The sequence below is a fragment of the Peromyscus eremicus genome, chromosome 5 (genome assembly GCF_949786415.1).
Source record: "Peromyscus eremicus chromosome 5, PerEre_H2_v1, whole genome shotgun sequence".
Taxonomy (NCBI): domain Eukaryota; kingdom Metazoa; phylum Chordata; class Mammalia; order Rodentia; family Cricetidae; genus Peromyscus; species Peromyscus eremicus.
Genome location: NC_081420.1, coordinates 84672197 through 84696824, shown reverse-complemented (window position 1 = coordinate 84696824; position 24628 = coordinate 84672197). Strand labels below are relative to the sequence as shown.

Below are 24628 nucleotides of genomic sequence, written 5' to 3'. Positions count from 1 at the left end.
ACACACTTCCGCCTGCCCCGCCCCGCCGCGCAGATCTAGGTTTAGAGATTAGAAGGGGCCGGGTGGGTCTTGTCAGCTATCCGGAGCGTACTTGCTCCGAGTCTCGACGAGAAGACTGGTGGGAAGAACCTCGTTGTGCGGTTTTCTGTTAAGTGCCACAGCTCGTGCCTCAGTCCGGGGTAGTTTACCCTCCCAGCTGCCCCTCCTTCATGGGCCTGTCGAGAGTTCTGAGCGACCCTAGGAACTCTGGGCTCTCGACACAACAGCGGCCACTGTCGCTCCCGGGCCGCTCCTCACTTCGCTCCACCCCTCGCTTCGGCGCTCTCAGATCGCGGTGAAGCGAGCGGAGCCGAGGAGCCGGGCGGAGTGCAGCCGAACCGTACTGAGTAAGAGGAGTCAAGTCCAGTCAAGCAGAACCCGGTGGGCCGAGCCACACCGAAGAGCACAGAGCAGGGATCAGGCGGCCGCCACCATGAAGCGGGACCGGCTCGGCCGCTTCCTGTCGCCTGGGACGGCTCGGCAGCGCGGGAGTTCGGGCGGCAGCTGTGGAAGCGGTCGCACTCGGGGCCGCCCTTCTCGCACCCGCGGAGCGAGCGCTGACGGGGCGGCGGCGCCACTCAGCTGGGGCTCGACGCGCACTTGCGCGGACACAGGCGAGGACGGTACAGACGAGGCAGGTGGGTTCCGGGCGTCCTCTGGCCCTGATGGGAGCCTAGCGATTCTGAGAGCAAACCAAGCCTTCTAGTTCCGGAGGGCCTGGGTTCTCTCACTTCAACTGCAGTGACTTTTGGCCAGACAGCGGATCTTTTCCTGCCCTGTGTCGCTGCTGTTTAGTACTTAAGATTTGAAGTCACACAGGTGTGATTTTCAGGTCAGTTCTTCGTGCTATGTACTCTTAGGGTAATTGCTTAACTTCTCTGAATCCCAGTTTCTTGTTGGTTAAAACAGACCCACAACCTGCGATAGAACTAAGCTCCCTGTCTGGCTGAGAGTTCGTATATATGCAGCAGCGGTTAGGGCAACAGCATCAGTGTGCATCACATTTGTGTAGTGCTCTTCAACCATTCGAGAGTGACTTTTCTGTGCATGCTGTCCTTAGTCCTAGGGGCAGGCAATGAGGTGGTGGCATTGTCCATATTCTGCAGACAGGACGCCTATGGAAGGACAGTCAGTTTCTTGCGGCACAGCTGGGGCACATTTTCAGGATCAGGGTGTGTGAGCAAAAGTTACGTTTCATCTTCACTGGAGGCACCTGGGGTTCGTTGAAAGGAGCTGGGCACAGTGGCATATGCCTGGCATCCCAGCCCTTAAAAGGCTGAGGGAGAGGATTATGAGCCTTAGCCTGGGCTACACAGTGAGACCTCAGCTCAAAAAAAAATTTGAAAGATTTCTTGACAGTATCCCTTCAAAAGTTGAATGTTCAGTGAGGAAGGCCAGCTCCTGAGCCCTGCTGTTAGTGTGTTTGGGAAGCCCAGGGAGGGCATTGCTCTGCTTTAGGTGCCGGGAGGCTAGTGGGAGGTGTGGTCCTCACGTTGGGAGTTCCTTACTTACTGTGACGTTTGCTTCTTTGCTCAGGAGCAGGCCGAACTTTTGCCATGGGGCACTGTCGCCTCTGCCATGGGAAGTTTTCCTCACGGAGCCTCCGCAGTATCTCTGACAGAGTGCCTGGGGAGACCTCAGAGAGACTGTCCCCAGGGGAGCGTGTCTTCATTAGGGACTTCCAGCGTCTGCTGGGTGTTGCTGTGCACCAGGACCCAGCCCTGCCTCCGTTTGTCTGCAAGAACTGCTACACCCAATTCTATCAGTGCCACAGCCTCCTCAGGTCCTTCTTACAGAGAGTCAATGTCTCCCCAGCTGGCCAGCGGAAGCCTTGTGCAAAGTAGGCCCTTGTTGGATTTCTTGGGACATTCAGGGGTCATCACCATGTGTCCTGGGTGTTGATTTAGGGCAGTGACTTGTGGGGGGGACAAAAGCCAGTATAAGCCTCTCATGGTGCTACAGTGAGGTGCTGTGGTGGCAAGGTTTGCAGAGGTTTGAGGGTGAAGAGCTATCAATAGAAGAGAGGGGACAGGGCTGCTAGTGGAGGGTTCCTGGGGAGGTTTGTGACCTTGGAAGGCTCCTAAACTGTGGCCACACTGATGCTTTGCAGGGTTGGTGTTCAGTCTCCCACAGTGGCCGAGGAGGGAACATGTATGGGTGAGTGCTGTTCATGGCAGGGTGGGCATTCCAGGTTGGGCCTAGTGTTGGCCACCATGAGACTGACATCTCTGTTGATTCTCCTCAGCTGATCTGATCACCTCAAGCCCTCGGTGTCTGCACAGCTTGGTGGGCTGGGTACATGAACATGCAGCCAACTGTGGGTCTCTGCCCAGCCTTCAGAGGACACTGTCCTCTGAGTACTGTGGCATCATCCAGGCTGTGTGGGGCTGCGACCGGGGCCATGACTTCACCATGGACACAGACTCCAGCTGCAGAGCTCTCTTTTTGGACAGTGCATTAGCAGTGAAATGGGCATGGGGCAAGGAGATATCACCACGGCTGGCCCAGAACTCAGAGTTAAACCCCACTGGAGCTGCCTCTCAGCTCTGCCAGACCAGAGAAACCCAAGTTGGATCTGAGACCAAGACACTACCCAATGTGGATGTGGCCCTGTTGCACTCACATGGAGACTCTGTGGGACCTGGGATAGGCCCCTATACTCAGCCAAACCTGGCTCCCAGTGAGGCCCCAGGTAAGCAGTACCTGTGGCTTATGCTAGAACAGGATTCAGTATCCTGTCCAAGGTTGTCTTCCGCAGAAAGTGGGTGTCTGTACTGTTTGGGAGTAGGCCAGGGTATAGCAGAAGAAGCTGGTAGGAGAAGATGGGAGTCCAGCCTCAGTGCTTTCCCGTAGGAACTGTGGCTGTTTCAGTACTTAAGAATAGGATGGTCCTACCAGCCTGTCTTGACTTCTTGTTCCTTCACAAGCAGGCCTCTGATTCAACAGTTTCTGTAATGACACGCTCATCTGGCATCCGGTCTTCCTCTAAGCCTGTCCTTAGACCACAGGGTACTGGTTGTTCTTGTAGGCTGAGGGGACTGAGGGGGAGAGAAGAATGGGGTTATTGTCTGCAGGACATGGAGGCAGACAATGAGGCTGCTACTTTACCATAGTGTGGGCCAGTGTGGTAGCCTCTTCTGTTGACTGGCCCCTCTGTGGGGCTTGGACCCCACCCACACGTGCTGTGGGTTGGGTGCAGCTATTCCTAGGCATCGTGTTGGGAGAGTTGGAGCCAGCTTCCTGCCTGCCTCTTGCCTTCATATATTGGTTTTTATGTCCACTTTCGGGTGCTTAGCTGGTTCCCACCTACAAATCCACATTGGGGCTCTTTGAAAACGCAGGAAAGAGGATTGCCGAGCATAGTGGCACACACCTTTAATCCCAGCGCTTGGGAAGGCACAGGCAAGCAGATTTCTGTGAGTTTGAGGCCCGCCAGGTCTACATAGAGTTCCAGGACAGAGCCAAGGCTACATAGAGAGACCCTGTCTCAAAAAAGCCAGGAGGGTTGAAGAGATGGCTTAGCAGTTAAGAGCACTTGTTGCTCTTGCAAAAGACCTGGGTTCAATTCCCAGCACCAACATAACTCCAGTTCCAGGGGTCTGAGGCCCTCTTCTGGCCTCTGCTGGCACCAGGCATATACACAGGCAAAACAGTCTTATACATTAAAAAAAAAAAAAAAAATGCAGGTACCCCTGTGGTTCAGCTAGAAACAAAACAGAGATGAACTCCAAGCAAGGCCCTAGGAGGACGTCACAGACATCTTAGAATGTGATCTTAGAATGTTTGGCTTTATAAGGTGTATGTACACCTCTTTTGATAACAGTAGCCTTTAAACTGTCATAAACTCTCCAGAGTGGGCTTATTTTCACCTAGAACAATAACCTGAATCCGAGAAGGGTCGGCTTGCTGATATGGAGCCTCCTGTTCCTTTGGACAGAGACTGGCATAGTGAGTGTGGGGGTGAGAATGGAGGAAACTGAGGGCACAGGCCTTCTGGCCCTCATAAGGAAGGCTGTGTCCTTAGACAGGGACAGTGCCTCCTTACAGGTGAGGCCCCCTTCTGTGCTCAGTGGTAGTAACCAGAGCCTGTTCTTTGTTTCCCAGGGCAACTGGGTGAGAAGCAGGTTCCATCTTCAACCTCGGATGATCGGGTAAAAGACGAGTTCAGTGACCTTTCTGAGGGGTGAGAGAAGAGTGGGTTTAAAAAGCCTAAAATTTCTCCTTCAGAAATAGACTCAGCCTCCCTAGAGCGGCTACCCTTGGCTGGCATGTTTGCCTGCCCTCCTCAGAGGTGGGGAGGAGAGGAGTGGCCCGGGGAGTTCTGAGGCCTCTGGCTCCTGACTTGGCTTTCTGGTCCCAGAGGCACCCAGATGAAGAGTACTGCAGGGAAACAAAGTTCCTATTCTAACCCAAGGCGTTCTGGAATTGCCTCCTTTAAGTTGCTCCAGGGTTGGTCCTTTCCGGTTACCTGTCTGCTGCTGCTTTAAAGGCCTTAGCTTGTGCCAGCTCCAGGTGTCACTAGAACAGAGGATGCTAGATTCAGGCCCTTTGGATAGTGATGTTGAGACTTGGAGTCGAAGCCCTGTGTAGGGTGAGGAGAGGATGGGCCTCCCTAGGAAGAGGCATACCAGGGTCTGTTAGCTCTGGGCTGAGATCCACTCAGTTGGTGTTTACCTCTTCTGTCCTGCTCCGTGGCTTAGACTGGGGTGCAGATGCACCATCATCCAAATATGGAGGGGCAAACTAAATTTTGGTTCAACTCTTGTGAGGACCAGGTGTATCTCTGGGCTGTTAGACTGCCTGTAGCCTCAGGCCTAACCCCATCCAGATAGCTGGTGGCCTGTGGAGAACACCGTGGGCTGGTTGGTCTGCCTGTTTGCTGCTCAACACAGGCCAGTGATTCATGGTTTAGGGTGAAGGTCATAACCATTTGTTGTTCTTGTTGTGAACTTTGAAATGGCTAACAGCTTGCCTGTGTTCACAGTTGATGGGTGAAACAGTTCCTTTCTGAATCTGCCTTTAAGTCTTCACACTCGCAGGCTGTAAATAAATAAGCTGTTTTAGAGTTTGGGGTGCTGGTATTAGCAAAGAGTGGCTTACAGGGAGGGAGGATTGCTAGCTTGTTTGGTTGGAGGGAGTCCGGCTCGTCCTTCCTGTCAGGACATAGACTAGAGTTGGGGATTTTAGATTTCTTAAGACATGTTCAGAAGCAAAGCCTGGGCTATGGGGGCTGTAGCACCTAAAGACAGGAGGTCATGTTGGGTTGTTGTTCACCCGGGTCAGTGCTTTGCTGACAGCTCTCTCACTTTCCTAGAGACTTCCTGAGTGAAGATGAGAATGAGAAGAAGCAAAACCCACAGTCCTCGGATGAGTCCTTTGAGCCTTACCCAGAAAAGAAGTAAGAATATAGCCCTGTCTAAGCATATGACGTCTAGAGTGATGTTGTACAGGTTAGCCTGGGTGCAAATGGGAGTCATGAGTGTTTAAAAATGGGATATGGAGGCCCATACTGGCCTCAGTCCTTTCCTTTGGCCCCATCTCCCAAGTCCAGTGAACATGGCAGCTCCTTTTTTTCTTTTTATTACACTTAATATATTTATTCGTGTGTGTGTGTGTGTGTGTGTGTGTGTGTGTGTGTGTGTGTGTGTGCGCGCACGCGCGTTGCACATGGGGAAGTCCAAGGACCACTTCCACTGGTTCTAGGTATCAAACTCAGGTCGTTAGGCTCTGTGGCAGGTGCCTTTCATCTGTGGAGCCAGCTCATGGCTTCTAAATGAACCAGGAGGTCTGTTTGAAAGGCCAGGTGAGCAACTGAATATGATAGGATTCCCCTTGACCTTTGGCCACTTTTTTTGGTGGGTTGGGGACCTGGTGTATCACAAATGTGTATCACAAGGCAGCAGGTAGCCCTGTTGGTAAGACACAGCCCCACTGTAGGGAGTACCTTAGTGGTTCTTTTTTTTTTTTTTTTTGGTTTTTCGAGACAGGGTTTCTCTGTGCAGCTTTGCGCCTTTTCCTGGAACTCACTCGGTAGCCCAGGCTGGCCTCGAACTCACAGAGATCCACCTGGCTCTGCCTCCCGAGTGCTGGGATTAAAGGCGTGCGCCACCACCGCCCGGCACCTTAGTGGTTCTTTTCCAGTCCTGTTCCTAGTGTGTCCCTTAGCATCTTGCTGGCCCTGCTCTAACTGTTCCTTTTGATCCAGGATCAGGCCTCTTCTCAAGTCCAGGAACTTAGCCTTGTGACCATTTTCAAGTCAGCCCTTGGCTCTGATTTCTTTGTCTATTCTTTGTTAAGCCTCTTGTGTGGCTTTCCCCTTTCTTTCTCCAAGCAAACATAGGATTCTAACAAGGAGAGACAGAGCTAGTTTTTACATAGGTCTCTTTCTTCTTAGCCCTGTGCCAAGAAAACCCGCACACCCAATAACTAGTTAGTGACTGCCTCATTGTCACAGTGCTCTGAGAATTTCACAGTTCAGAGTGGAAATCCTAAGAGCAGCTCTGGGCGCCACACTATCAGCTAAGAACACCCTACAAAAAGACTGAGAATTTCTTGGTTTCTTTTTCTTTTCTTTCTTTTTTTTAATGTAAGTTCTAATATTCCTTATGGGAAGAGAAAGAGAAACAAAAGGAGAGCAGAGATCAGAATGGGGAGATCGGAATCAGAATACACTACCAAGCCACATGGCCTCAGCAAGCCTCACAGGACAGAGAGCTGCCTGGGGACCAACAGGGAATAGCCCCAGGAAAGCACGGCCAGAGTGCAGGCTCTGCTGCCACCGGAAGCCCTGTTCTCTTTCCATTGACCTCCACCTCCAGCCACTTTTGTAGGTAGTTCGGAGGGTTAGTGGGTTTCATTTTCAGAAGATGGGGCAAGTGGTTGTTCTGCTGAGCCCCTGCTGCTGAGATGTGAACAGCGTGCTCTACTGTGTACTTGTCTCACTAAGACTTGAAGTGAAGATAATATGCTTTGGGTGGGACACATGAGATACATTTGAAGACACCTTTAGTAAAATGAACTATTTTAGTGAGAACTGTACTTTGCCTGAACGCTTCTTTGTTTTCAGACATTATAGTGAGGCACAGCTGAGGATTTTTTTTTTTCCTCCAAAACAGGGTTTCTTTTTTTTTCTTTTTTGGTGAAAGGGTTTCTCTGTATAACCTGGACCAGGCTGGCCTTGAACTCACTGAAATCTGCCTATCCCTGCCTCCCAAGTGCTGGGATTAAAGGCATGCGCTACCACTGCCTGGCCGAGGCAGGGTTTCTCTGTATAGTCCCAACTATCCTGGAACTTGCAGTGTAGACCAGGATAGCCTCGAACTCAGAGATTCACCTGCCTCTGGGAATAAATACATGTACTACTTCTGCCTGGCTTCAGCTGGGGGTTTTAAAAATAGTTTTTATGTGTATATGTGTGTGCCTGAGTATGTGTACCAAGTGCATGCAGAGCCCTTGGAGGTCAGAAGAGGGCATCAGATCTCCTGGAACTGGAATTATAGATAGTAGTGAGCTGCCACGTAGGTAGGTACTAGGAACTAAACCTGGGTCCTTTACAAGAGCATCAAGTACTCAGCAACCTCTAAACCATCTCTCCAGCCCCACAGCTGAGGACTTTTGAAAACAGGGCATCAAGAAACCCTTGGTCTCTGTGCCTACTCACATATTCGCCTCTTCAGCCTTTTCTTTTAGCCTGGAGTTCTGGCTGGCTGGGTAATCATCCTGAGTGAGTAACAGCTTCAGGAATGGACTGGTCAGAACACTGTGATTCAAAGCAGAGAGCACCTCAGCTTAAGCAGGGCAGTCAGATAGGATTGGAAGTATTTACCTATGGCACATATGGTACAGACTCTAAACACAAATAGTCTAGTGTGCAAGGGACTCACTGACTGAAAAGGCTATCTCACTCAGCCAGGAGATAGGTGTGGAGGGGACATTGGACAGTTATCAGACAGGGAGAGGCAGAATAGCCTATATGTTGCAGGCTAGTGATTTTTTATTTTATTTTATTTTTTTGGTGTTTGAGATCCTATCATACTATATATAGCTCCGGCTGATCTAGAATTCCCTATGTAACTCAAGCAGGACTTGAAATTCTGATCCTTTCTACCCCAGCTTCCTGAGAGCTATGGTGTGTGCCACCATAGGGGGGCCTGCCCCCACTTTTTCCCCCAGGGTACTCTTGAGCAGGGAGAAATGAGGAATATGTAGATAGAAGTATAGAGTAGAGACAGTTAGAAACATAGGATAGCCTCAGGAGAGTCTGGGTCAAAACCCACCAGCTCCTTTTGTCTCTACTAAAGGGCTTTTAAAGGAATGCCAAGGGGTGGAGCAAAAGACCTCTCCCCAGCACAGCCAAGTGCAGACCATCCCAAACACCTGGTGACCATACACATGGTCAAGCCATCCCTAATGCAGCCCTGCTATGTAAAGCAAGCTCAGCTCTAACTAGGAAACCTTTGTGGGCCCCCACATCTGTGTAGCTGACAGTGACCTTGAACCTGACCCCCCAGGTGCTAAGGTGGAGTCTGTGTAGCCCTGGCTGGCCCATAACTTTTTGTGTAGATCAGGATGGCCTAAAACTCAGAGCCATCTGCCTTTGTTTTCTGAGTGTTGAGATTAAAGTGTGTACCATTATGCCTGGCCTTAATTTTTAAAAATTAACCATTTGTTTTAATTATTTTTTTAAAGGTTTATTTAGTTTTATGTATGTGGGTGTTTTGCATGCATGAGTATCTGTATGCCACGTGAATGCAGTGCCCTAAGAGATCCAAAGAGGGTGTTGGATCCCTGGAACTGGACTTACTGATAGTTGTTAGGTGCCATGTGGGTACTGGGAATTGAACCTGGGTCCTTTGCAAGAGCAACAGCAAGTATCTTAACCACCGAGCCATCTTTAGTATCAGGACAGCTTAGACTACATGAGATCCTGCCACAAGCCCCAACAAAAACCTTGTTTGGTTTGTCACTGTCTCCAAAAGTTCTATGTTGAATTTTAGTTGGGTCTTTCTATTTCTGCTTCCCAAAAAAATGTCACTTGCATTTTTATTTATTTATTTATTTTTTGTCATCCTGGAAATTGAACCCAGGGCCTTGCATATGCTCAGTAAACAATGAGCTGTACTTCCCAGCCTTCTGTTTTTATTTTTTATTTTTTTTTTTAGTTTTTGAGATAGGGTCTTGCTTTTTTGTTGGTTTGTTTTTCAAAACAAGGTTTCTCTGTGTAATATCCCAGGCTGTCCTGGAACTCAGTCTGTAGATCTGCCTGCCTCTGCCTCCTGAGTTCTGGGATTAAAGGTGTGTGCTTCTTTGCTTAGGCAGGTTTGAACTTGTAATCGTCCTGCCTCATCCTCCCATACTGGAATTATGAGCATGTGTTACCACAACCAGCTTCCATTCTAATTTTGACAGAGATTTCAGTGAATCTGTAGATTGCTTGGGTGGACTGTATTGGAATTGTTTGGCCATTGTATTATAGTTCTGTAAAGGAACAGATGAATATATACTAAAAGGAGATAGATTAGATTGGCTTACATGATACAGTCTGAGTAGTCTAACAATGGCTGTCTTATACTGGAGAGGCCGAGAACTGAGCAGTTGCCCAGTCCTAACCTGGTGTTGAAGGCCTGGAGGATTCCTGGATAGCCACTAGTCTTCAGTTCATGTTGGAAGCCTGAAGAAGCTGGGTTCTGGTATCAGCAAAGGAATGCAGCAGCAACAGTAGACTAGATGAACTTGCTACCTACATTTAGGGTGGGTGTTCCCACTTCAGATAACCCCATCTGGAAAATCCCTCACAGATGTGCCCAAGGGTTTACTTTTTTTTTTTTTCCAGAGCTGAGGACCGAACCCAGGGCCTTGCGCTTGCTAGGCAAGCGCTCTACCACTGAGCTAAATCCCCAACCCCAGGGTTTACTTTTTGATTTCAGATCTAAGCAGGCTGACAGCCAAGCACCCCCCTCAAACCCCCCCCCCCCCCCCCTGCACCCTGAGACAGGGTTCCTGTGTAGCCCTAGCTGGCCTGGAACTTGCACTGTAGACCAGGTTGGCCTCTGCCTCCTGAGTGCTGGGATTAAAGGTGTGTGCCACCACCGCTGGACAGTCAGCCATCTTTTATTATTAGGAGTGTATAGGAGAGGGAGAGGGAGAGAAAGCATCTTGATTATGTATCTCCGGCTGGCCTTGAGCTCATGATTCTTTTGTTTCTATCTCCTGGGATGCTGTGATTATAGGTAAGTGACACCACATCCCATATATATTAGTTCTTTTTGTTTTGTTTTTCTTTTTGGTTTCTTGAAACAGGGTTTCTCTGTGTAGCCCCAGCTGTCCTGGAACTCACTCTGTAGACCAGGCTGGCACTCAAATTAGTTCTTATCCATAAACACAAAATTGTCTTTCCAGTTACTGTCTATAAGAGTTATATGGGGTTGGGGATTTAGCTCAGTGGTAGAATGCTTGCCCTGGGTTCGGTCCTCAGCTATCAAGTCTGTAATTCTAATTCCAGAGGATCTGACACCCTCTTCTGGCCTCCACAGGCAATGTAGAGCATAGACGTACATGCATGTAAAATACCCATACATATAAAATAAAAATAAATCTAAAAAATACATTTGAGGGTGGATGAAATCTAGGACCTTGTGCAAACTGGACAGCTGCTTTACAGTTGAGCTACACTTCCCACTCAGAAATTGGTGAGTTTTTTAATGGTGGCTTGTTTTGAGAAGAGGTCTTGGTGTGTTGTCTGGGCTATAATCCAGTTTGCGGCTCAAGCCATGCTTATGTCATCCCTGAGCAGCTGGGATGTCGGGTATGCACCATCATGCTGGCCTTTTAGCTTCTGTTGGTTTGTTTTTTGGGACAGCGTTTCTCTGTGTAGCCCTGGCTTCCTGGAACTCACTCTGTAGACCTGGCTGGCCTGGAACCCACAGAGATCTGCCTGCCTCTGCCTCCTGAGTGCTGAGATTAAAGGTGTATGCCACCACCACCTGGCCTATCCTTTTTGATGCTATTGAACATGAATTGTTTTCTTACTTTTCTTTTTGAACTACTTGTTGTTAGTGTATGAAATATAACTACATTTGGGACTAAAGATAGGCCCCAGGCTGCTGGTTGCCTGACAGAATCTCAAATCCAGTGGTCGGGAATGCTGAACCCCTTTCTAACATTTGATCATCTGGTAACATGACTGACACTTAGAATTCTCTACCATTTTCCATATCTCGATTTGGGTTCTTAGCACACAACTTGAATTCTGAAACTGCATTATGTGATAGTATGTGTGCTCCATGCTACCATCTGTTCTGCACGCCCTCCCAAGGGTTGTCCCGACTGGTGACTAATGGTAGATGAGACCTTGAAGAAAACGACATGCAGGAAGAGACAAGAATCATTTGCAGACAGAGATAAACATGACTAGATTGTTTTCTTTACCCCTTCTAGGGTCTCTGGTAAGAAGAGCGAAAGCAAAGAAGCCAAGAAGGCTGAAGAGCCCAAAGTCAGGAAGAAGCCTGGGCCCAAGCCTGGCTGGAAGAAAAAGCTCCGATGTGAGAGGTAAGCAGGCTGCAGTGTGGGGCATTTGCATATTGGGTCAGCATCTCCATGTGTGCTTTGCCTTACAGGGAGGAGCTGCCCACCATCTATAAGTGTCCTTACCAGGGCTGCACAGCTGTATACCGTGGGGCTGATGGCATGAAGGTAAGGAATGGGCATCACCTTCAGTAAGGGTTGCTTTCAGGTCTGGGTTGTGCTTGACTGAGTTGTCCTGGGTGTTAGCATGAACCTGCTGAAGCAACAGGTATTTGTGTAAAGCCAAGTACAAACTTCTCAAGGGCTCATAGGATCCTGGTGGATGTGGAGTCAGCCCCTTGCTCTAGAACCAGTGGTACAGGGTAGGAAGTAGTTGTCTCTTTCCAGTAGTCAGTTGTTTCGTGCTGAGACCACTACACAGCATCTCCTGGGAGGCAGGATGTGCCCAGATTAAACACCAGGGTCTCTTATCCCTTCTTCCTCTAGAAGCACATTAAGGAGCACCATGAGGAGGTCCGGGAGAGGCCCTGCCCACATCCTGGCTGCAACAAGGTATTCATGATCGACCGATACCTGCAGCGACATGTGAAGCTCATCCACACAGGTATCTGCCTCAGGCTGTGCCTTGTGAGCTCTGGTTTGGCTGTCAGTGGATCTCAGGTGCACAGAGGGACACACATCCCCTAGAAGCAGGTAGTGCCCAAGTGGCTCACAAAGCTTGATATCAGCTACTTCTATGTCACATGGGTATTCTGAATCGTCTGTTGCATTCCTGAGGGAGGCAATTTTTTTCCCCCCTGCAAGGTTTGAGCAACTTCTCAGAATTGATAGCATAGAAACTCTGGTACTTCTGTGAACTCACCACCTTTAAAAATTAACACTAGAGGGCTGAAGAGATGGCTCAGTTGTTAAGTGCACTGGCTGCCCTTCCAGATAGACCTGGGTTCAATTCCTAACAACCACATGGCAGATCACCTGTCTGTAACACAGTTCCAGGGAATCTGACATGCTCACACCAATGTACATAAAATAAAAACTAAGTAAATTAAAAAAAATTAACACTAGAGTACCAGGTGGTGGTGGTGCATGCCTTTAATCCCAGCACTCAGGAGGCAGAGGCAGGCAGATCTCTGGGATTGAGGGCAGCCTGTTCTACAAAGTGAGTTTCAGGACAGCCAGGGCTACATAGAGAAACCCCGTCTCAAAAAAACCCAAACCAAACCACAAAAACTAGAGCTGACTGGAGTTTATCTCCTTAGGACCCACATGGTGGAAGAACTGACTCTTGCAGCCTGCCTTCTGACCTCTGTACACCTGCTACGGCATGTGCACACCACCCCAAATTTTAAAATGTAGAAAAAACTAACTTATTCGGGTAGATTTGTTACATTTTTCTGAGGTTTACTAATGACAGATCTTTTTATATCAGCATTTGTGCATTTTATTGTTGGGTTATATATTTAGTTTTATGATGAAACCCAGCTGTATGTCCACTTTCTAATCTCTACTACTTGGTAAGCATTTGGGCATGTGTCTCCTGGTAGAATAACTTCCTTTGTTCTAGATCTTCAAGCTCTCTAGCTAGGCACTAGTGGACACAGGAGCAGCTTTCTAAAGAGGTGAAACACTATAGACTCATATAGTTCAGCTTACAAGTCACAGGTAGTTTATGGCTGTGTAGGCAGCATGGGTGGGAACAAGTAGAACTAGCACATAGTATCGTTATGTTGAAAAAAGGAAAAAAAGTACTTGTGCACACGGCATACACGTGGAGGTCAGAAGACAGTTTGTAGAAATAGGTTCTCTCCTACCATGTGGGATCTGGGATTGAATTCAGGTCATCAGTCTTGGTGGCAAGAGACTTTACCTGCTGAGCCTTCTCAATGGTCCTTGGTTTTTTTGTTTGTTTGTTTGTGAGTTTCATGTAGTTCAGGCTGGCCTCACATTTGATATACAGCAGAGGATGATCTTGTTGAGCACTGAGATTGTGATGTACATGTGATGTGGCTAAGTTTCCAAGTGTATTGAACCATTTTACTTCCACCAGTGATCTTATCTCCATTGTTTAGATCTCTACTTTGGAATGACTTCTAGAGAGTACTTTCTCTAGAGGTCTGTGCCCCCAAAGGCCATTTCTTTTATTTTGGAAAAGGAGCTTTCAGGCTGGACATGGTAGTGCACATATTTCTTTATGAATCCTCTATGTGGGCCACCAGGGCTACATAGTGAAATGATCTCTCTAAAACAAACAAGCCTGGCAGTGGTGGTGCACACCTATAATCCCAACACTTGGGAGGCAGAGTCAGGTGGATCTTTGTGAGTTCAAGGCCAACCTGGTCTACAGAACAAGTTTCAGGACAGCCAAGGCTACACAGAGAAACCCTGTCTTGAAAAACCAAAAAAACAAACAAGCTTCAAATGCACACAATTTCTGTGGCAAAAACCTAGCCATATAACAGTGCTTTAAGGAATTTATAAATCTTTATTAACAAACTGCTTGGTATTAGAAACATTTATTAGTGAAGTTCTTTGTATCAGAATTATCTTTCATTTTAAATAATAATGGGTTCTCAAAGATCCTTGCTTGGGCACATCCTTGTGTTATATAAAGCAGTAATAACTGTCACCCATCTTGGAGCAGATTTGAGATTGGTGCTCACAATCCCTCTGGTCTTGCAGAGGTACGCAATTACATCTGTGATGAATGTGGGCAGACCTTCAAGCAGCGGAAGCACCTTCTTGTCCACCAGATGCGTCACTCAGGAGCCAAGCCACTGCAGTAAGTGTGGGCTGGGCACTTCCTATGACTGGGACAAGGCACAGCTTACTTCACCTGCCTCTGCCCCCCAGGTGTGAGGTCTGTGGGTTCCAGTGCAGGCAACGAGCATCCCTCAAGTACCACATGACCAAACACAAAGCAGAGACTGAGCTGGACTTCGCCTGTGACCAGTGCGGCCGGCGGTTTGAAAAGGCCCACAATCTCAACGTGCATATGTCCATGGTACATCCTCTGACTCAGACCCAGGACAAAGCCCTGCCTTTGGAAGCAGAGCCCCCACCTGGGCCCCTGAGCCTCTCTGGGACCATGGAGGGTCAAGCTGTGAAGCCTGAGCCTACCTGAGAACTGCAGGTGGAACACTGGGCATGTTGAGCCGATTGAACTCAGCAGGTGTGATGTGAGGTTTAAAGACATTCATGTTCCTCACTGCCCTACTGGCATAGTTCTGCCTGCTCTGTGAACCCCATGCTGCACTCCACCTCACATATCCAGCAGCCTTATGTTGGAGGGCGCCTCTCTCAGGGTGAGGGAGGTGGGCTTGGTGTGTACTTCAACCTGCTGTGGTTCCAGCAGTTTATTTTCCTATGGACAGTGAGCAATTTAAAGCCAGACACAAATTATGAATAATTAATTTTTTTCCTAACTAGAGCAATCAAGGAGATTTGTAATCTACTTTCTAGTGTAACAAGAGCTCCATGTTATGCTTGCAATAAATTATTCACAAAGGTGCCGGCCGGCTGGTGCACTGAGGTGGGTATGGTCAGAACAGATGAGGCTCCTGGTAGAGATCAAAGCTGGGGCCAGCCTGCTGCCTTTGCAGGAGGACGTTGCTCATCTCAGGGTCATAGTCTCCTCGACCAGCCAGCAGCTACGAGAAAAATACACTGCTTAGTGCCCACAGCCTCTCAGGAGAGCCGAGTAAGTTGTGTGCAGATCAAGAACTAGTGGACACTTGAGTTGTGCTGCCAGTCTGATGGGTGGGTGGGTGTGTGTGTGCGCGCGTGTGCACAATACCATCTCAAGTGTCACGGGCTATGACTTCTCGTTGTACCTAAGTTGTGAAGTCAGCCCGAGGATCTCTCTGGGTTTGTTACCTCTGTCATGTTGGAGAGGCTCTGTTTTGGGCACTGAGGTATTAGCTGCAGCAGAAAAATACGTGCTTCCGTTATCAGTTGTACAGGGCTACCCTAGAACAGAAACAGGAAGTCGTGGGTCAGGCACACTGAACTGGTACTAGCATATCTCGCCGGCTGTTCTAAGGAATGGTTGCCTCACAGGCTGAGGGGAGCTTACCTGGAGCAAGGAGTGGCCTTGGAACTTTAAGCTTTTGCTGGCCTGAGGTAACACAGCCCTGGTTTCCCCATCGACAAAGAGCTGCATCATCTTGAGGTACATGTCAACAGCCACATACAGGAAAGTCTCTTCCTTGATGATGGCATCTTTACTGAAGTAGGAGAGGAGACTGCAGGTGAAGACAAAATGGTAAAGGATGTGATGATCCTGAGAGGTAAGTAGCAGTCAGCACAGAAACTACACACTTTACTTGTGGAACAAACTGACAAGCAACTTTTCCCACCTGGTGGGAGGCCTGGGGAAACAAATGCCTTTTCCTTTTTGACCTTGCCGGGCACCACAAGGCTGGGCTTACTCACCACTGACTAGCAGGTAGTTACCTGTAGAAAGCAAGTGGTAGCAGCTTGGTGTACTGATCTGGGGCCAAGTGGAGGAGGTGCCCCAGCTCGGCATCTGCAAAATCGAGGCATTCAATCAGTTCTCTAGGTTCTTGAACCCTTGTCGGTGCTGTGGGATGACTCCAAGATGTCATGTGCTCTGGGAGGGGTTTCTGACTAGCTGTGGTCACATCCAGGGGCTTGTGGTCTACACTGAGGACATCTGTTAAGAGCTGCTAGGAAAGAGGGTCCCTTTTCCCTTGGTCTGGGAAAATGGGGGTGATATGCTTACACGGGAGAACAGAGACTAGGGGTTGAACAAGTACCCCCTCCCACTGCTCCCTACAGTGTGCCTCTGGGTAGACCATTCCAAACCAGCAACATTGTGGACCTTTGAGTGTCCCAGTCGACTCTCCTGTTGCTTTAAATGGGTACATCCTGAATTAGTACCCAAATGAAGTAAGGTTTAACTCAGTAAGTTAAACCCATACAAGTTGACCCCAAGGCTTGCTTGTAACTGCGTGAAAGTTGTTCTGAAGAATGTCGTGGTTCTCATCCATCTACCTCTGTCTCATCGTGGGTAGAGGCAGCTTTCTCACACTACTCCAGGGACACATGGCTTCTCACCTGTCTCTGTTAACTGGAAGAGCACCAGCCAGGAAACCTTCCTTCTTTCCAAGCACATGAGGACCTCGGCACAGATGTCCATGGCTTTCAGATACTCAGCTGTGTCCTGTGGTCCACAGGAGAACCCTCAGAAGAGCTGAGTAGGGGAGAGCTAACCTTTGTGCAGGGTGGACAGGAGCCACTGTGTTCATGTGGATTCGGGGTTCAACCCTCACCATGAATGAGGCAGGTTTTTTTTTTAAACTCTCTCCAAGGTCTGAAACTTGTGACACAACCTTAATAAAGGCGCTGCCTTGGGCTTTCTAGATGGATATGTCCACACATACCACATGGCTGCACTAAGCTCTGGAGCAAGACAGCAAGAGGAAGCCCAAACTAGAAACAGCCCGACACCCAGAGATCTGAACTGAAGGCTGCGTGGACCTGCAGCCTACCTTGTGAGCACGTCTACCCAGCCCAGGGTTGGGGAAAGTGCCTCCTCGGCGAAAAGTCTGACTTACCTGTTGGGTCAGGTAGGACGAGAGTAGGCTCATCAGGGAGAAGAAGAGGAGGGAGAGGAGTAGCTAGGGGGGAAACAGTTACCACATGAAAGTCACACACTGCCCCTCTAGGCTGAGGGAGCCCGCGGCTGCAGCTCAAGGTCTGTAAGTGGATCTCAGGAGGGGAAAATTCTAATGCACTGTTTTTGTAGAGACAGGGTCTCACTGTAGTCCAGGGTGGCCTCAAATTCATTCCAACAGTCTTCCTGTCTCAGTCTTCCAAGTATGGTTGCTAGTATGAACCTCCATTCCAGGCTTTCTATCATTTAGGAGCTTATGTCGGAATAGATTATGGCTTATAGGGCCATTTAAAACAATTTTTATAACATTTTATTTTGTTGGTGCATGTATGCATGCAGAGGTCAGAGGACAACCTATGGGAGTCAGTTCTCTCCTACTATATGGCTCTGAAGCCACTAACATTACTTCTAATAATTCAAAAGCAATAGAAAAATGGGCTTGGAAGAATCCTTCTAGGGTTTTTATATTATAATGAAACATTTGGCTCTACAATTGATCTGGATTAGTTATGAGGGCATAACATTATGAGCCAGGAGAACTTCTGCGTTTAGGAGTGATGGGGTCTACAACATGGCCTACTTCCCAGCTTCCTCCTCAGATGCTGGTTCCTGTTTTCTCTGAATCCCCAAGAAATCTTGGCCTACACATGCCCTTAGTTCCCTTGGAGGTCGTGTGAGTTCTGATTAGAGGGCACTAGGTAGTTAGAGCTCTCTCTCTCTAGGGCCCAATGCCGAAGTCCTGACTGTCCCTCCACTGAGAAGTTGGAACGGTTCCTCCTTGTACCTGTGCAGAGCATAGCTACAGCCAGTCATCTTTAAGTTCCCCGCAGCACAAAAGTCACAGTTATGGCCACAGAAATGTGGGAGGTGCAGACGCTGGCTGGTGGCTGTAGTGCAGCAAAAACAAGCCCAACCAAAACACTTGCAAAAGAAATGTAAAGCACTTTACCAGTAAACTTGAGAGGCCGACTGGAAAACTTAGCTAGTTTTACTCTGAAATAGCAACAACTCCCCCTTTAATGTTTTTCTTGGGGAAGGAAAGCCATGGCATGCCTCACTAAAGAAATGACCGAAAACTCGATCTCACCTCCTTTCTCTCGCCGTCTAGCCTGTTCAGATGGGTCTTGACATTTCCCCTGCTACCTTCTCTAGTTGCAAAGTGCAGTGCAGCAGCTGAGATCCAGGCCGGGCTGGGCGCCGGGGGAGCTGAGTCAGACAGGAAACTGACACACACACACACACAGAAACATCACCTATCTGTCATGCCCCTGGCCACCGAACAGCTTTATGTCCAGCAAAGGGCCCCAGAGTCACTACAAATGAAGCTGTGTCAACCTTTTGTCTACTCAGAGAGGACCTAGGAGGTTGGGGCCAGCGTTGTACATAAGGCAGATGATAGAGCATTCTGAGGGGTACCGTCTTAGTCCTGTCCACCTCACAATGAGATACTGGGGCCTGAGAGCTTTGAAGGAAGAGGCCATAGTACCACTGAGCTCTCGGTATTTCTTGGTTGTCCGTGTGGGCCTGTGACTGGGCTAGCCCAATCAAGTCTAACTTTATTACTAATGTGATACCTTAGTTTCTCTGTCAGGGTAAGTGTGGCAGATGCACTAATGCCATATAGTGTAGGAGTCAAAGGAGTAATGTGATGTCTAGAGTTAGGGTTGGTAGCAAGGCCTGCATTGTTTGCTGAGCAGGTTTTGGAGTACTCCTGACAGGGGAGGACACAGGCAGCATGGATTCAAAACTAGCTACCAGAAGGAAGTCGAGAAAGATTAATGTCTTGCTGAAGCCCTCTAAGAACTCCCTAGATGCCACGGGAACTTGGTCCTCATGAAGGCAGGCCAGTCAGGACTGCTAGAAATCTGACAGGGCTCTTGGGTGAGGGAAGCCCTGAGAATCTGCTCCCTGCCCCGTCCTGTTCCCCAATGCTGCCTGCTGTGGGCCTCTGGGGCACCTGAACAGCTAAATAAACATAAGAACAGAGTCCAGGGCCAGGATGTAGGAGAGCTGAGCTGGAATGAGACCTGAGGAAAGCAGTCTTCATGAACACCTGAGCAGCTTCCACTCAGAGGCAGTACCCCAGTCCTCAGGATGGCCATGACACAGCCTAGTCCCAGGAGCAGCTGGGCTCCCGCTTGACACGGCTTCAACTTACTTGCTAGCGAACTCGCGGGCCTCCTGTAGCCTCTGTAGCTCTCGAGGAAGTGTGCTCTGATGACATTTCCACCGACTACACAGCACTGGCTCTAGGCTTGACCACCAGAACTATGGGAAGTGAAAGATCACCAAAAAACAGATTAAGGAAGTTGTCTTCGGACTGTTATGAGAGATGCTGTCAACATCCAGACACTTAATAGCTGACTAGCTAGGAACTCCGGAGAGCTCCACACAGCTCATGTTGTACTGCTGTGTAACTTCTATCTTTTTGGTTTTTTTTTGAGACAGGGATTCTCTGTGTAGCCCTGGCTGCCCTGGAACTCACTATGTAGACCAGGCTGGCCTGGAACTCACGGAGATTCACCTGCCTCTGCCTCCCAAGTGCTGGGATTAAAGGCGTGGGCCATCATACCCAGTTCATGAGGCATTCTTATTCTCAGGGACAAGGCTTGAAGGGAGAGGACTGTATGAGGAAATACCCTGTAACGTTGGAATTGAGCTGGTTGACTCCTCAGATGTGCCATGCTGAGAGCTACTGTAAACTCCACTCAATGAGCTACAAACTGAAACGAAGCTGGCCATCGCGTGACCTGCCCATCTTCCCTCTGGTTAGAATAATGAACCAGATGGAGGCACCAGGGTACCTGGGACACCAATCATTAACATCTGCAGATGGCGGCTGTGCTTTGGTGCACAGCAGCCAACACGGAGCCTCCAGTGTGTGGTAGTTGGTACAGGACTTCGTGAGAGGAGGAATAGTGGGTGGTGACAGCATGAAGAACCGACAATGTCTCCTCCTAGGAGCCCGTGTGCTCCACCCATTTTCTAGTATTGAGATTTTTCTATTCATTTTACATACCAACCACAGATTCCCCTCTCCTCCTGCTACCCTTATTTTTTAAATATATTTTTATATTACGAATGTTTGGCCTGCATGTATGTATATGTATCATATATGGGCACAATCTTTGTTCCTGTAGAGGTCAGAAGGATCCTTGATATATGAATGGTGAGCTACCATGTGGATGCTGGGAATTCAGCCTGAGTCCTCTGGAAGAGCAAACAATGCTTTTAACTGCTGAGTCATTGCTCCAGCCCCTCTAGCTACTTTCTTTCTCCTTAAACATCTTGGGAATCCTAACAACCTGGGAGGGACATTGAACAGTGAATCCCAACTCTTGGAAAAATATCAAGACAAGGGTCTGTGAGGTGTCTCAATTGGAAAAGGAGCTTCTTGCCAATGATGACCTGAGTGATTCAATCCTAGGGTCTCATACTGTGGGAAGAAAGAACTGACTCCCACAGGTTGCTCTCTGACCACTGTGCATGCATACACATACAGAGAGATTGGTGTGGGGGAAGGAGATAAATAAATGTAATTTTAAAAATCCAGCATGCCAGACCTACCAGTGCTGAGGTCAAAATCATGGGACATTTGGTCTGGCACTCTGTTAGGATCAGGTTGGCCACCAATGCTGGGTCTTGACTTCGAAAACACACATTAAGGAGTCCCTGTAGCAAGAATACACTGAAGCTCAGCAGTTTGCCAACGCAGGTGCCCATGGGAACCCTGGCCCTGAGGGGCACTACCTAGACAACCAAAGAGAGTTACAAAAGGGGCACTGGATTACCCTGAAGAAGTGGATGGTGATGTCACAGGTCAGGACACTGCCATGGCAACAGAAGTTTCTCTGTAAAACAGTTCAAAGTCAGCATAAAACCAACACAGAGAGGAGAAAGGCCAGCCCAGAGCACTTGCACATACCAGCTCAGAGTTGACCAGGCTAAAGAACTCCTCACAGTTGGGGGAGACAGGTTGTCTGGCCTGGGGACTGCCCATAAGAACAGATGGAGGCAGGCGGAGCAGAAGCCTTGGGAAGAAGGGGGTGCATCATGGTGAAGACAGTGAAGACATACAGACAACACACAGGCTGCCCTTTCCCTGGCTGCCCTTTCCCTGGCTCAAACTTGGTTGCACAGTACTTTCCAGATGGAGCGATGCTACTTGAACCACAGCCCTGGCTTCCTTATGTGTTCTACACACAAAGCTGTCTTTGTCCCCAGCTTTTAATTCCCACTTAGTCACTGCAGATACCCCAAATATGCTTCAAAAAATATAAATAAATAAAATTTCAACAACCATGTAGATGGATGCACCACTGTCTAAGGGAGCAATCCTTAACTGGAGGATTCTATTATGAAAAAATGCACTTTAAAAAAAAAATGTGTTCTTAAAACAACCAAGTGTTCTTTCTAGCACATCCTTCAGCAGAGGGACTCTTGAGTCTGAGTAGAAAGACTTGAATCCAAAGCATCTTTTGCACTGTCACACCTGTTCCTATGGGAGCCACCAGGATGCTCAAACCTTTCTAAGGTTGCGGCAGACATCATACAAGCCATTAGTAGTGGAAGCTAAAGGCAGACACTGGCACGTGAGAGACACGGTGATGTCTGTTACCGTTTGCTCAGGAGCAGCTCTCGCTGTCTCCGAAGGCTAGTAGCCATGCTGTCCCCGCTTGCCAAAGCTTGGAGTCGGCTTTTGAACACCCGGAAGAGAATGTGAGTCTGAGAAGTTGGACAGCCATAGGAGACAGAAGAGCCTTGATCCAGCTCCAGGTCCACAGCCATCTCCTGGAAAAGAGCAGACCCGGACACACGTCCACCCTCTATCTCTGAGCTGTCCCCAAACATGAACCAGGGCAGGAAAGTTCTCAGGGCTCACTGTGGACCTCAGTTGGGGACCCTGAGAGATGAGCTTCGAGGGTTGTCTCCACAGGGATGGGGAGTGAGGAGGGGCAAGAACACAGGCTTTCCCATGGGAAAACCATTTTTAGCCAGATCTGGCAGCTCAACTACTGGGAAACTAAGCCAGAGGATTGCACATTCAGGGCCTGCCTGGGGGAGACCACTTGCCTGGGGTGTACACAGGCTCTGGGTTCAAGCCCCCAACACCAGAGAAACAAAACAATTTTTTATCTTTTTTTTTTTTTTCCAGAGCTGAGGACTGAACCCAGGGTCTTGCGCTTGCTAGGCAAGTGCTCTACCACTGAGCTAAATCCCCAACCCCACAAAACAATTTTTAAATTGCAAAAATAAGAGTGCAAGGAATCCCGATCACACTTCACAGAGTCACCCGTGGCTGCCCTCTGCCTTGTCATTACTCCGCTGTGCAGACAGGCAGACACACATGCAGGAATGAGCTGAAGGTGAATTTTTGTGCCCCCCTCCCCAGGCCTTTGTATGCATTCTTTAAGGCTGGAGTCAGTCTCTCATGGTCCATCACCACCCCCACTAGCATAGCACAGCTATACTTCTGTCTGCCCCCAGTGCAGAGTCTAGGCTGGTGTCAGGCCAACGTTTTGCTGTCACAGCTCCTGAGACCCCTGTATTTAATTGCCACATTTCTGAATTCAGGCCCTTGAAGAATGGTTTGGATCTGAAATGTCCTCTAAAGGCCAGGTGTTGAAAGCATGACACTCCCCTGCCCCCAAAGCACAGTGTTCAGGAGTGAGTGGCTCATGAGGGCTCTGACCCATCTACTGTTGGAGACATACCTAAATGGCCTACTAGGAAGTGCTTGGATATGTAAGAGGTAGGGCCTGGTTAGAGGAACCTACTGAAGAATCTACTGTGTCCCCAGTCGCTTGCTCGCTGCTTCTTGGATGCTAGGAGATAAACAGCTTTGGTGTACCACACTCTCCCTGATGAGATGTGCTGACCACAGGCCCATGGCAATGAGGGCAAGGGATTGAAATCAGGAGGCAAAACTTTGCTCCTTTTTCTCAGTTATCATGCCATAGTGACAGAAGACAGCTCCCAAGGGCAGTCAGCCATGGAGGACTTGGAAATAGGCTACCTTAGAAGATATGAACTGAGAGACACATTGTGTGGAGCATTCTCCCATTCATTCTGGGACACCATGAAAACTCCACGTGCTCTTTCCCTCCACTAAAGAAGCAGTAATGAAGCAGCAGAAGGGTGTGCAGCAACAGCAGCTTTGCTGTCTAAGTTTGTGTGTTCCAAAGCCTGCCGACAGTTTTGACATCGCAGCGGTGTGTCTGGGTTTTGTGATGCTCACCCGTGGAATAGATTCAGGACACTGTTGCTCTAGGTCTTAGTCATGGTGTGGATAATGCAAGTTTCCCCTCTGTCCTGTTGAGTTAGTCACCATTATGCAAACTGGTCATAAATACCTCAGCCAAGAGCAGGCTTGCTACTACAAACACACAGAGTCCTGTTGTCTTCTAACTCACCTGTAGCCTCAAAAGAATATCCTCATTTCCCGTGCGGCCACCAAGAACCAAATCAGAGTCCTGTGAGTGGTTATAACTCCTTGAACTGAAAATAAAACAAAAGCCTGCTCAGTACCGCCTGACGGTACCTCCTGTGGTGCTCATCCCTCGCCTGCCTCCCCAGCGGAGCGTCTGCACATAACTGACAACGTGAAACAATCAACAAAAACTCAACAACACCAAAGTAACAGCCGTCAAAAACAGCAAGAATAAAGAATGGCAGGCACATGATGTCATTCCAGCACTCAAGAGGCAGAGACAGGAGGACCACTGCAAGTGTGATGCCAGTTTGGTTGACACAGCAAGTTCCAGGCTATCCAGGGCTAAATTATAAGAGCTTATCTAAAGAAAGGGGAGGGGTGTCTGGAGAGACAGTTCGGTGGTTAAGAACGTTTGTTGAGCAGTCATACGGACCGAAGTTTGGATCCTAGCACCCATGTAACATGCTGGAAGTCGTGCAAACAGCTCCAAGGGACTAACCCCTCTTCTGGCTTCTGCATTTGCGTGTGCGCGCACACACACATTCCTAACTTTTTAAAAATTTTTATTACTATTTAATTAATTAATTTTACATCCTGACTTCAGTTTCCCCTCCCTCCTTTCCTCTCCTTCCGTTCCCCCCCACCTCCACCTCCCATCGCCCCCATCCCAATCTACTCCTCCTCTGTTTTTTTTAAGGGAAGAAAAATAGACCAAAACCAGGTGTAATTTATATTAGGAGGTTTAACATCCAAAAAATAATTTATACACTTAATAATGGCACAAAAACAAAAACATATGATCACATCAATAGATACAGAAAAGGTATTTGACAAAATTTATACCCTATAATGAAAAGAATGAGTCAATAATCTAGAAACAAAATGGCATTTCCTCAACTTGACACAGGACATCTGTGAGAAACCTAAAGCTAATGTCACACTCAACACTGAAAGACTAAAAGCTTTTCCCTTAAGATCAGAAATAAGAATTGGGCAGT

The 24628-nt window shown here is 48.5% G+C and overlaps 2 protein-coding genes across 2 annotated transcripts in view; one reads left to right on the top strand and one right to left on the bottom strand.

The window, feature by feature from the left end:
- The first annotated feature begins 3 nt into the window (after positions 1-3).
- Znf276 (zinc finger protein 276) lies at positions 4-15070 on the top strand. The gene is made up of 11 exons (XM_059263853.1): positions 4-677; positions 1576-1879; positions 2150-2196; positions 2285-2731; positions 4144-4222; positions 5354-5437; positions 11476-11586; positions 11655-11730; positions 12049-12166; positions 14242-14341; positions 14413-15070. The coding sequence occupies exons 1-11, from the start codon at positions 473-475 to the stop codon at positions 14681-14683; spliced, it is 1842 nt and encodes a 613-aa protein (XP_059119836.1). The 5' UTR covers positions 4-472; the 3' UTR covers positions 14684-15070.
- Fanca (FA complementation group A) overlaps positions 14025-24628 on the bottom strand; it is a 55628-nt gene continuing 45024 nt past the window's right edge. The window contains exons 31-43 of the mRNA XM_059263851.1: positions 23611-23695; positions 21816-21988; positions 21123-21228; positions 20989-21048; positions 20765-20869; positions 19356-19465; positions 18285-18420; positions 17139-17201; positions 16639-16744; positions 16015-16087; positions 15635-15803; positions 15436-15528; positions 14025-15209 (exon numbers count right to left, since the gene is read on the bottom strand). Coding sequence (XP_059119834.1) covers positions 15102-15209; positions 15436-15528; positions 15635-15803; positions 16015-16087; positions 16639-16744; positions 17139-17201; positions 18285-18420; positions 19356-19465; positions 20765-20869; positions 20989-21048; positions 21123-21228; positions 21816-21988; positions 23611-23695 — 1387 coding nt within the window. The 3' untranslated portion in view covers positions 14025-15101. The remainder of the gene's footprint in view (positions 15210-15435; positions 15529-15634; positions 15804-16014; positions 16088-16638; positions 16745-17138; positions 17202-18284; positions 18421-19355; positions 19466-20764; positions 20870-20988; positions 21049-21122; positions 21229-21815; positions 21989-23610; positions 23696-24628) is intronic.

Bases quoted from the DNA above. Each gene is read 5' to 3' on its own strand.
- Znf276 (XM_059263853.1), top strand. From the start codon at position 473: ATGAAGCGGGACCGGCTCGGCCGCTTCCTGTCGCCTGGGACGGCTCGG. The intron at 4,223-5,353 runs GTGAGAGAAGAG...TCACTTTCCTAG, and splicing joins TTCAGTGACCTTTCTGAGGG to AGACTTCCTGAGTGAAGATG. The intron at 12,167-14,241 runs GTATCTGCCTCA...CTGGTCTTGCAG, and splicing joins TGTGAAGCTCATCCACACAG to AGGTACGCAATTACATCTGT.